A 13,400-nucleotide genomic window follows, 5' to 3' on the forward strand; every position below is an offset into this window, starting at 1 on the left:
AAACTGGTTGTTCTCATTTTCATGCTACCTGGTTGCATTGGTTGGATAGATTTACATTATCTATATTGCTTCTCGATCGTATTCCTACGATGAGAAGTAAGCAACTGGTTTGATCTCAAGTTGAGAAACCTGACTTCATTAACCAAGGAATGAAGGAATTCCCGGTGATGCAGGGAATCAAGATATAGTATGAGAAGTACTATAAGAATGAGGCATTACGAAATCATCATATTAAGTAACAATGCAAATTAGAATCCTAGACACAATCCTTGAAAAACTAGCATTGTAATAAACCAAAGAACGAAGATAAAATTCGTAAATTTCAACTTTAATTATTCCATAAAAATTTTGATTGTCAATAATTACAGCAGCTCAGATCAGAGAGAATCTAATCTTAATCATGCAACTAATTAAAGGCAGGTCACTTCTTTAAGTGACCAAATCAAAAATAAAAAAGAATCATCACTTGCATGCTGGAGCATCAAAGTTGGGAAAGACTATGAAGGAAATAGACGAGGGGGAGATATATAGAGGAGAATATACATTAACAAGTGTAGGTTCAAGTCTAGGAATGTCACCGTGTTCTGATATCTGCAAAGGTTTCCCATTCAGTACCATAGTTTGGCTCTGCAGGCGCCCATCTTTGGGTGACAAATGGTATTCCTCTCGATGCAATTGTCCATTTGATGAAGCTTTACTTCCAACCCAAGAAACCGTCCTCTTAAGGCCACGTGTGAAAGAACCTTCTTTGAAGGTAATGTCATCGGATAAATGCAAGTCTTTGTTCATTGTGTTTTGCAGTTTCACGATGAAACTGGTCTTCTTGCTTAGATTGATCAAGAGTAGTGTTATGCCTGCCTGTTAAGAGAGGAAAAGCTGAGAGTGTTGGCTATAAACTGACTTAATCCAGAACAGAACAAGTTATATCAGAGACTATATAAAATAAAATTACTCCCTTGATTTTACTATAACCATAACAACACAATTTGCATGCAAGACAAGAGGGATAGAAAGAACTGAAAAAGTTGAGAAAGAAAACAAACAAGAAGAAAGGAATGTTAAACCTATTCTATACATTCCAACACACAAACAGTTATGGTTATAGCATGAATGAGAGAGTAAACGAGAATATGCAAGGCATCAAGCTTTGTTTGGTAGGAAAAATCTTTCATAATTTAATACGATAAGAGACAAAGATTTTATTTTATTGAAGATATTAGCAGAAGCAAGGAAAGAGAACTGGCCGGGGGATAAAGAAGAATCTAGATCTGAGTAGTAAAAAGAAAAAACTTGCTCGTTGAAATCAGAAATAATAACAACTTCAACATTAATTTATTTGACAGGATTAAAATATTTTAGAAGCAATACAATGGATCATGCATAGAATATAATCCCATAGATACTACAAGCAGAAACACGCATCTCAAAAAAATGGCAGATGCCTTTTATGCTTCAGCAAAGTGTAACAAGGATCGTTGATTCAGTGCCATAAAAATTCCATGGCTCATAATATGCTATTCAACATGCTTCAATTGATTAAATATATTCATGTATTCAAATTGGTTTGCAACTAAGTTCACAGTAACAGTAGGAGCTTGATATCAGAAATAGGCAGCATGGTTCCCAGGCCATTTCTTGCAGAAAGTTGGGCATATGAGCCAATAGTCTAAAAGGTAGACGATTGCATGAAAAGTACACCGATACATAGCATTTTCTTGTTAAATAGAAAAAGACACAGGAAAACTACTTTTAAGTTTCTGCAAATTAGGTTAAAAGCTTTTGAATGTTTTGGTCATTAAACCTTTAATTAACAAACTCAACCTGGAGCAATAATGTAGCACAAGATGTAGAAACACAATACAGAACAATGCAAAAACCAAAGCTTACCCTTCCTTTTGTACAATGGGCATACGAGCGCAAGTAAGGTGAAGTAGCTTTATCGACAGAAAGGACCTTCTTTCCCATCAAACGGTTCCACAAAAGTGCACTGAATAAATGCAACATTCAACATGGATGAGCAATTTATATATAGTGCCATGATCAATTTTAACAAAGAGGAAGTATGAAGAATCTCTTGCCTATAGTAATCTGGGTTAGGGACAAAGGAGGATTTATCCAGGAGGCCATAATTTCCACCAATCAATGTCTGCCGGCAATAAACTTTGGTGTTGTAAGTGGCAGCTAGTCCAAGCTGATCTAAGTACCTATAAATAAAAGTGGAACAGAACAAGGAGATTATTTCTTTGTTTTTCGTCAGATGCATGAAAAATATATGGGGAAGGCGAAAATAGTCAAATTACCAAAAGCTATCAATGAAGGCATCAGAAATAAGATGACCTCCGCTGTTATAAGCACCACCAGCTTCACCAACCCAAGCATGAGCCCAAGGACCGCACTCATGGATTGTTTTATTGAGAGCACTGAATGTTTCTGATATCTTGCTTAAGTAATGAGGATCCATAATCTTTTTCTTAAGATTTGGATCATTACCTGAATTTCCAAAAGAAAATACCATTAGCAGAAGAAATTTACCAAGAAAATGCTTCATAATGCAGATACCATATTACAGTAGGAAGAGTGGAAGATGTGCCTACAGCATGTGCATGAGTGGATGTCAGGTGAAACAGATGAAGTCAGGTGTGTATTTGCACACTATGATTATATTCCATTTAGAGAAAATTTAATTGTATGATCTACAAACAACTATTTTGATGGTGAATACTCTTACTAAAAGATATTCAGATCACGTGCTAATGCGACAGCATAAAATAACTGTCGATAGATAGAACAAACTTTGCCACCACCCACCTGCACCCAGATTGTAGATATGATGTGTTAAACCATTAAGTACTCCTGGCCCTGTAACCTTAAGAAGCTCAGTAAACCATTTCTCACTAAAAAATCCTCCTGGTGCTAGAAGTAAAGGTTTTGAGGGCGACTTTTTGTACAGATCATTAATGATTCCATTAAGTTTGATCAAGTCTTTTCCATACCGAGTGGCTTCAACACTTGCACCAACCCCACTTCCACTAAGCTCATTACCTGAAAGGCCAAGGGTCAGCTTAATTGAAGTACTACAGCGATAGAATCAAAGAGAAAGTTGTTACAAGAGGTTTACCAAATTCCCATGAATCAATGTGGTAACCCTTTGAGACAGTGTACTTTATAAAATCATATGCATTGCTACTGTCCCAAGGTCCAACCCAAACACCATTTTTGGACTTTTTTCTTCCGTAGAGTGCATTAATGCCAAAGGTAATAACTGCACTGTGATATATGTTTCAACCAGGAAGATAAGTTAAGAGATTTCATATTGGAGTACATAAATTCCCAAAAGAAATCTGCTGTACAAAAGTAAATAACTTACCCTGTCTTACTAAAGAAGTCATTTAGTGCATCCCAACGACCAATGTGCAAGCATCCCCTCGAAAAGCCAAATAACCCATCATGTTGTTTCCAAAATGGATGACAAGGAAGTTTCAAGCTCGGAACATCATAGACTACTTGATCTTCTAAAGAACCTCCAAGTCTCACCCTTAAATGGGTGAAAGCTATCAAGTCATCAGCAATTAAGAACCATGTTACTAACTTCACGTCAAAATCCTTTAAATCAAATACATAGAGAAAAGAGAAATGTACAAAAGAAAACACTGAAACAAGTTCTAATTACAAACCTTGCACAGCTTTTGCCAGAAGCGGATGGGATAAGTTCTGCATAAACAAAACCACAGAATTTTAACAATAAAACAACAAAATCAAAAACTATCCAACTAAAAGATAAGTATCACAATGATGCTATACCAGGTTCATGATCGAAGAGTACCCCCACGGACATTGATCATAGTTACACTTATTATGAGGCCACCAATCAATAGTAGCACAGACATAATTTTCATCTGTCTCAGCTATAACATGACCTCCATTGACACCTAAATTTGCACCCGCAATTTCTTGAGCCAAAATTGATGGGAAACAAGCCAGCAAAAAACATAACACCAGATGCTGGCTTCCCATGATTTAATTACAGATCCACTTCACCACTTACACTACAAACAATTAGGATTTCTGCAACATATATAGAAGCCAATATTAGAAAAGAAAAAAAAAACACCTATAAATTTCAGCATACACACATTAATGTAGCATAAACATTCCAATTCCATGCAGTATTGTATCACATTACAAAGACATTTCTCTTTCTGTCCTCTACTTTGAACACACCCACATACCAAAAAATGATCTAAAAATCTAAATTCAATAATTTTATAAATCTAGTATTAACAGATAAATCATTGTTACCATTTTACCATTTATTACCGCCTACCAAACAAGCCGTTGGAAAGTCCAAGTTTCAATCACCAACACGAAACGAAACTACTAATGATTTTAGCCTAGTTTCTAAACAATCATTCAAACCATTATAGCTCCAATGATCAATGAAAGAATTGAGAACTTTTAAAAATATTCTCACACATATCAAATAACCAAAATCCAACAAATGCAGTCAAAATAAACTTCACGTTTAACATGTAACAGGTACAAATTTACATTCATAAGCTCAACAATCTCAAAAATAAACAAAGATCATTTCAATCAAATATCAGTACAAAAACAAAACTTTGCCGACAACTTCACATTATGACAATCAAACACGGCAAATTGCATTATTACAATCAACAAAACGAAAAATGAAGCAATACCCAATTGAGTAAAACACAATCAAAAAATACCCAAATGAAAAAATCAATCAAAAAACTAAAAATCATACCACTTTCTCAATACTCTGTATCATTATCCTGTAAAACCCATCAAAAAAATGGCAGCTTTGTACTGGGATTTTGGAGTTAATTAATAAAAATGGAGTTAAATTAATGGAAGATAAGCTTTAATTTAGATCTGAAAGTGTCAGCTGGGTCCTGTGACAGTCAAGTGTTTTTGGTAGAAATGGTTGTTGTTGTGTGTAGGCGTAGCTGTTAAGTTAGAGTTAGAGGGGAAGATGATTCGTGTATTTGTTATGTTCTTTGCTTTTTTCATGGGTTTTTATCTTTTTTTGGAGGTACAATTCTTAAATATTAATCAATGATCAGGATTTTATTCTTGTGTTTTGGGCAAATCTTGTCTATATTCCTTTCACTGTAAAGTAAGATTAAGTACACACTGATTTCTTTTTATATTAATGAGGATGTTAGTGATGTACTAATATGCTCGTCACGGGAAAAATTAATGTTAATAATCGTTACATTTGCTTAATACTCGGGGATTGTATCAGGTGTGTAGTGTATTATTTCGGCATCTTAAATTGTTTGCTTTATTTTCTTAATTTGAGTTAAAATCCATCAACTTAAATTGTGGATTCACTTGATTTGATAGAAAAACATACTCCGTGTATATATAGACATAAAATTTGAGAATCGCGGTTATGATTTGTACTTTGTTAGCTAGTTGATATAGGAGTACTAAATTTGTGTTATTTTAGGAAACTTTAAGTAGGGAGTTAGTTTACCAAATTATTTTCAGCAAAAGAAATTAGGTAACCAAATTATGCTTTTCAATACAATCGTGCTGATTAATGCCCAATTAAATGGATTTCTTTTCCTTAATAAAATTAATTGGACTTCACCCTTTACGGCCTTGTACCTTAATGCAATCATATTGCTTCTTAATTAAGAGAGAAACCTTGGTAGCGAAAAGTTGGAAAGCTTAACTACATGGCACCTATTTAGGGCATGTTCTCATACAGTTATGTTTATTTCAGTTCAGTTCAGCTCCTAATTTTCTTCTCTTATAAAATATTCAGTTCAGTTATAAAATATCCCTTCGTATATGTGTACTTTGTATGTTCTTTCATAACTTGATAATAGTGCGTCTTATGTGCGGTTGGGCACGTCATGTGGCTACTTGTAAAAGAACAAAATTAAACCCTATAATACTAACTCGGTAACTCCTGTAATACTGACATAGTAATTCCAAAGTATCCCCTATAACATTGACAAAGTAACCCCTGTAAAACTAAATGAGTAACCCCTATACATAAAACTAATGAAGTAACCCTCATGATAAATTACCACATCGTGTGATCAGCCACATATAAGACTTTGTGCTTGATTAAACGATTTAGGCTTTGATCTATTCACCAGAAATAAGATGTTCTGGTCTGAATTTTCTAAAGTCTAGCCTCATATGGCCTGAATTCTTCTGATCTGTTTTTTTTTTTTTTTTTACTTTGATTCAACTTTGACCTAAACCTAATTAAAAGTGGTTTGGCATAAATCTTGCCTCGATTTGGGGAGCAATATTGGGCCCAGCTTGGCCCAAATTTTTTTCTTAAGAAAACAAAATATTTGGAAAGCCCAAAATAACCCTTTTTAGCAATAGTTAACGGCTGAGGTCGAACTCAGCCAACACTAGCTGAGGTCACCGCCAAATTGAACATTCTCTAACTGAACCAATTTTATAATAGTTTTGTATTTTTCAATAATCAAATGTTCATTTTCATACACTATGATGTTCATTCTTATAAAACAAATGTTCATTTTCATGTTGTATGATGTTCATTCTTATAAATGTTCATTTTCATGTCGTATGATGTTCATTCTTATAAAAATAAATGTTCATTTTACTTTTTAATTAATACGAAGTACAACTTAAGTGTTTGTTCATCAGTTGTATAAAATGTTCGTTTTATAATAAAGGATGTTCAATAAACATTAACATTTATAATGTTAGATATTAGCATTTTGTTCGTAATCCCCCATGATTTTGTAATTATAATAATTATATTTTATTATTAATTATATGATTATTTTACGATAATTGTATAATTTTATATATATTTCAAAAATAATAAATTAGTTTTAAGCTATTTAGCCACTACTAACCATTGACAATAATCCTTTTACCCATACAAACTAAGAGCCTAGTCCAAGTTACCTCAAAGCCCAACCTTACACCACATGTTTTTTTTAAGCTTTGGTATATATTTGGGCCTAAACAAGTTATCCTAATTATATTTGGATTAGGATACCCTCAAACCCAATTCTTATTAATCATACCCACCTTATTTTCCCCACACTTCTCCTCCTTCTCACGTAAGGAAAAAAAAAAAAAAAAAAAAAAAACTCACTCCTTGCTTCCTCCCTCTTCACGACATTCAGCAAGAAACAAAAAAAAAAAACCTTCGAACCACCGCTGCCACCACAGACCACCGCTGCCCAGTCGTGCCGCCGACCTCCGGCCACCACCCCGAGCTGCAGTTTGCCCCTCTTCTTCTCCCCTTTTCTTTACTTCTTTTTATTTTATTCAATTGGTTTAAAGTTCTAATCTTTGCTTGATTTTTTGATTCTAAATTATTATTATGATGGTTTGATATTATACTTGGGTTATAAAAGATTATAAATTTATGAGTTTTATCATGTTTAATATATTGAATAAAATTTCAGATTTGGTTTAATTAAAAATTAAGGGTTTAAATGTTGATTTTTCATGGTTTTAGGGTTTAAAACGTGCTAATTAAGTTATCGAATTATATTATGTGTAAATTATGTTTAAGTTCAATTATTTTGATTATAAATAAATTTTCAGATTTGAATTATGTATATTTTAGGGTTTAAGTTGTGAAATTTGAAGGTTTGATTGAGGTTTTATGAAACTAATTGAATTCTAATTATATATTTCAAGTTTAGATTGTTGTATTTATACATTCTATTATTGAATTAAATTTTCAGATTTTTAGTCTTGATTTTAAAGGTTTTAAATTATGGTTTTATGATGGAATTATAGGGTTTTAACATACTAATCTACTAAATAATAATTATTTTAAGTAGAGATGTTTATGAGGTTGTTTTATTATCTTAAACTTAATTTTCAGATTATATTCCTTACTTTAAAGTTGCTGGAAATTCATGTTATAAGCTATATTTTCATGATTTTAACATATAAACTTATAGTTGAACTATTAAATTATTAACTTTGACTATTATGAACAATTTAAAGGTATTATTTCAATGGTTTAAGGGATTTCAAAGTAGTTCGGTATTGCTGTAAATTTAATCACTTGGGTATTGATTGAATTGTTGTTGTTTGGTTTAGGAGAGGACTTTATAGAAGGTGATTTCTAGTTGGTAAAGTGGCCAAACAATTCGTTTACTTAAGGTACGTACGAGTTACGAAACCTTGCCTTTAGAAGCATGTTTAGGAACGAAACAAGAACTTAGTATCATGTATAGAGAAGACTGGGAATAATTGTTTGGTTATACATTGTGATTTCCGAATGATGTGCACTATTTTACGTGGCAAATATTATTCATGTATTAACTTTGCAAGGTGCAATTAGAGGCAAAGGTATGTAAGTATGTGGAATGATTTATTTATTACTCATTCATGATTATTGAAATAAAATGAGTAAAGGAAGAATTCAAGTCTTATAAGACGAGGTTAAGGATTTGGGGTGCCCTATGCACTCAAGGTGCTTATACACCGAGGTAGTTAAAGGAATAAATAATAAATGTTGCTTGTCACTCATAAATCAAGAAAGGAAATTGGAAACTTGTTTACTTGATTGAATTGATATTGGATTGATTGTATTGTTTGCGTATGAGTCATCACTAAGTCTAAACCTGTAAATTACGTAAAAGTGCAAGATGGATGAGCAATAAAACTCTGGATTGGTGCACATCTGGAGTAATGACAATCAGGGGTTGGGGTACATGGGGTATTAGCCGTGTACTTTTCTCGAGGCCGTCTGATCTACGAGTCTCTTATTTCAAATATTTTTCTTAAAACTAGGAGTTAGGTGAGATCTCATACTAACTACGGTCACGGAGTCGCGCCCGTGGTCGTTGGATGTTTATTGATGTTTCCGAAAGGAGGCATGGGGTTTTCTTTATTGATGTTCCAAATGGAGCATGGGTTGGACAACCTTGTCTATTGCTTAATCCAATGAATGATATAAAACGAGTTAACTACTATTAATTAGTGAAGTCTAGTAAATTGATAGTTAAGTCGTGTGTTGAGTCTATAATTTAATGATGCATGATGATTGATTATTAGTAGCATGTTAGGTATTTCTTAATTTATTTTCGCAGCTTGTATGTACTCAGCTTTGCTGATTGCGTGCTTTTGTGTGTGTTTTCCTTGGTCATGGCCTTCGCCTTTCAATGACCCTGTGACGATCCAATTTTTACACTTGTAATATTGGGGAGCAGATTAACCACAGGTTCTTACACATGCAGCATCCGCATCAGGGTTGTGGGATTTTTGAGTGGAGAGTTGTTTGTTGTTCGCAGTTTATTTCTCTTTATAGGTTTGAATTTATTTTAATTAAACTCGGTTTTATTTTGTTCTACTTCTACTAGTTTGGATTTTGAATAAGGGCCTTTACGGTTCCAACTTGTAGCACTTAATTTGGTTTTATTCGTTGGTTTTGAAATTTATTTATAACTGATTTAGTATTTCCGCTGCTAATTTCTGATATAGCCTTAACGTTTGAACACGTGGCGGTAGCACGCCAGTAATTCTCATGAATTTTGTTCAGGGTATTCACAAGTTTAAGGAGAGAATTATTGGGGTGTTACATGTTCGTTATTAAAAAACATATTATTGATTTAGTTGGTATTAAATCATATAGCTCAATTGCATAATATCCATTCAAGAAAATGAACAAACCAATGTATTTAACTTGAAACTTTAAAAAATGTTGATGAATAAACAATAACATCATAGGTTTATTGTTATTTACAACTTAAATGTTCAGTTATATAATATTAAATGTACATTTTTTTTTCAATTTCATAGTCTCTTTATTTTACTCTTAAATTATAAATGTTCATTTTTATTTTATGCAATGTTCAGAAACAAATGTTCATTTGTTATCTAGTAAGTGTTCATTTACTGGGCGCGACCAATATTTGCGCCTTTTTAACTAAATTTTTTTGCTAACTCGATTGGAAAGGCCTTTTATTTTGGCCCAAAATAGCGTGTTAGGGCATAGACAAACTTTTAAATAAAACAAATGTTCAGTAAAATACTGACCATCCGTAATAAAGTGACAATAAAATGCGCAAAAGTTACACAAAAATGCACAAAAGTTGTTCAGACATTGTAGACACCTAAAAATGTCTCCCCAAAACCAAACCCGATGATGAACAACCTTTCACCGCCATTATTGGTCGGGTTGAGTATGTAATCTTTAAAGTGCTTAAATCCATGTTCCATTCAATACATTTCATAAACCAACCCAATTTCTAGCCCATTTCTCCAAACCATAACTTTATTTTCTCTTTTCGTGCCTTTAAACCCAAAATAATTCATTTCGTGTCCATTAAAATCATTCATTTCGTGTCCATTTTATAAATACGTTTAGATCAGTTTATTTTGGTCCATAATCTGGGTCCAATTGTTAAATGGTTGGATGGGGTTTGAAAAGAGATTTCCAACGATATATTATAAGCCCAAATCCGAGTTATAACGAATAAGTTATGGCTAAAATACTAAACTGAGTCCAAACCGAACCTAAGCCCACCTTACCTACGACCCAATGATCATGTGGAGGGTCCAAAGGCTTAAATCCCACTCCTAATCCAATTAGGATTAATTAGAAGCTTCTATAAGATTCTAAAAGATCTTAATTATCCTTTTTGTAAAGATAAGATTAAAGAGTTTGAAATTGAATAAAACTTTTCTTTTTGAAAATCCTAATTCGATTCGAATTGAAAGACGTTCAAAGAAAGTCAGATATTATTTTCGTGCCTCACTGTTTTTATCTGATTCTTAGATGGTTTGATAGCTCTTGAAATTATCTTTCCAATGACATATTATAATATTAATTCCGAGCTATAACGAAAAAGATATGATTGAAATACGAAACTCTATCCAAAACTGACACCGTCCCACTATTTCGGCCATATCTTTTATTCTACAAAACATTTTAATCTGATTTCAATTGGTTTAGAAATTAGACTTCAAAGGCTTTCCAACGATATCTTATTCATCTTATTCCGATTTCTGGATCAAAAGATATGATAAAAACAAAAACCGCAAAAACTGATGTCTATCGCAAGAGTTTTATCCGATTCGAATTCTTATCTTTTCTTGATTCGAACCCTCTTTTTTCCCTATAAATAGAGGTCATATCTCCCCTTTTTCAATCATCAACAAGCTTGATCATCAAATCATTCTCTCTTCTACACCAAAAATCATTCTCTCTCCCTACACCAAAAATATTCTTTCCTCTCTCTCTTGCTCTAGCCTAAACTCTAGCTACCCTATTCTCTCATTTTATATCCCTTAAGCACTCTAAGGAGTCCATACAATACCCAAAGTTCTATACTTAAACCAAGGCGTGAAAGGTAGAATTAACTGAGGGTTTGGACCAAATCAACTCTACCTTTTATTTAATTTAATTTACATTTGATTTATATTTTTATTGAAGTTATTAACAGTTTATTCATGATGTAGCAATTCAAGGAAACGCGGAAAGTGAGTAATTAATCACTTAATTACTTTTATTTTTATTTTCTTATTGCTAATATCATGATTATTATTATTATTTGATTTGACTAACACTTTATTGTTCAATTGCTTCCAATATTAATGTTGGTTTTTATTATTATTTATGATCACCATATTGCATGTTTAAAGGGAATATGTAATTGAGTATCACGCCTAATAAGATAATTTGGACAACCGGTTTAGGTTCCTTTAATCTTGTTATTTAATCAAGTAATCACCAATAATTAGAATTATATGTTGCATTAATATTCAACCAATTTAGCATAATAATATTTTGGAGCAAATTGAATCTTTGTTTGCATGCCTTTGAGGTCACAGGAATACTTTTTACTATAAGAATCGAGTAGAGGCCAATACGGGCGAATGTGACTCCATGACTCACTTCGTACCATCATCCCCGATCCTCCTTTCGTGGTTCCGAACCATATGGAGTTAGTAATCTCATGGATTATGAATGGGGTGTAACCTTCACGGGTCAATCGTTGTTGCCTATCGTTGTCCCTTAATCGTGGTTGCCTTAAATGATCCGTGAACGGTTTACAAGTTCCTTAAAAACTTGTTGGCGGCTCCCTACTTTCCTTGTCCCTAATCGTTGTCCCTAATCGTATATGTCAATTCCCACTTCCTATGAGTGCCAAGCATATTCACAACATGCTTTTAACGTAGGCGCACTTCAAGCGACGCCTACAGACATATATAAGAGTTATTTATGCTTAATTGATAAATTTGACAAAAGTGACAATAAATTTGACAAAAGTGACACTAAATTTGACAAAAGTGAACCCGTTGTTCAGTAAATTACTGAAAACCGGGTGTATACAAAAGTTTTCCTAGGGCATAACTTTTTGGTTCGAAGGCTTGGGCCAGTTATTTAGGGCGAAGCTCAACCCAATCCTGCCCACGATTACCTCTACTTTGACCAAAATTTTAAATCATTATATAAGAAAAAATTATTACTCTGTATCTAGTAGGATCTCGTTAAATACATCTCAATGTGTATTTTTCAAATATATAATTATTATAAGATAACAAAGGCTCAGTCTCTAAAATACTTAACATTTATGGGAAATAATAGGTTAAGATCTAATCAAAATCCTTAAAAGTGACATTTTTTTCTACTAAGATATCATTACTATATAGGACAATGGCGGAGCCAAGGGGGCTTGGCATGGGTCATGGCCTCCCCCCCCCCCCCCCCCCCCCCTAGCCGTAACTATTTATTAATAGTAGCAATAAGTTGAACATGCTAAGTTGTAGTGCCAATGGTTTAGTTAGGTTAGAACATTCATTTTGTCTTCTTCACCTTCGGTTCGAATCCTGTGCTTTTTTTTTGTTTTTTTTTTTTTTTGTCAATTTTGCTTTAGTACAGTACATAAGAGTTGTATCTAGTGTGTAGTCTTTGGGTACTTGTCTCCTTGCTATTTCCAAAATGTACTCAACTCAAAGTTTTACTTTGATAAAAATAATTGGGTTTACTCATTAAATTTATATTGTTCTAATATATGAAATTATTATATTTTATATTATTAAATAATAAGAAAGTATATATCGATTTTTTTTGTGTATGGGACATGAGTATATATATAAGATTTGCCCCCCCCCCATCTCCTAACAAAAAAATTCAAGCCATACTCGAAAACCTATAAACTTATTGTACGAGATGACTCTTCAAATGCTTTCTCCTCTCTCTTTGACATAATTTCAAAATACATATAAAAAAATAATTAATCAACACTGCTGAGTAGTACATCGTCTCTCCAGTCTCCATGGAATTTAATTATGTGCGGGCAAATAATAAATGGTTACGGTCCCTCATTAACACATGCTACATAACAAGATAAAGCTAATTTTTCAAAAAACTATTTATTGGCTCTTGGCCATAATCCAACCTC

The 13,400-nt window shown here is 33.1% G+C and overlaps 1 protein-coding gene across 1 annotated transcript; it reads right to left on the reverse strand.

Moving 5' to 3' along the window:
- Nucleotides 1–336: 336 nt before the first annotated feature.
- LOC145598658 (heparanase-like protein 2) lies at nt 337–5,014 on the reverse strand. Its single transcript, XM_081655038.1, has 10 exons — nt 4,769–5,014; nt 3,802–4,065; nt 3,675–3,711; nt 3,368–3,551; nt 3,119–3,267; nt 2,809–3,042; nt 2,301–2,490; nt 2,079–2,204; nt 1,888–1,987; nt 337–858 (listed from the first exon to the last, which is right to left on the reverse strand). Exons 2-10 carry the CDS (start codon nt 4,012–4,014, stop codon nt 463–465), a joined length of 1,629 nt encoding a protein of 542 aa, XP_081511164.1. The 5' UTR covers nt 4,015–4,065; nt 4,769–5,014; the 3' UTR covers nt 337–462.
- Nucleotides 5,015–13,400: the final 8,386 nt, after the last annotated feature.

This window comes from Chenopodium album, chromosome 20, assembly GCF_948465745.1.
Source record: "Chenopodium album chromosome 20, dcCheAlbu1.1, whole genome shotgun sequence".
Classification (NCBI taxonomy): Eukaryota; Viridiplantae; Streptophyta; class Magnoliopsida; order Caryophyllales; family Amaranthaceae; genus Chenopodium; species Chenopodium album.

Bases quoted from the DNA above. Each gene is read 5' to 3' on its own strand.
- LOC145598658 (XM_081655038.1), bottom strand. From the start codon at position 4,014: ATGGGAAGCCAGCATCTGGTGTTATGTTTTTTGCTGGCTTGTTTCCCA. The intron at 2,491-2,808 runs GTGGGTGGTGGC...TTGGAAATTCAG, and splicing joins TATCTACAATCTGGGTGCAG to GTAATGATCCAAATCTTAAG. The intron at 2,205-2,300 runs GTAATTTGACTA...TTTTATTTATAG, and splicing joins GCCTTCATTGATAGCTTTTG to GTACTTAGATCAGCTTGGAC.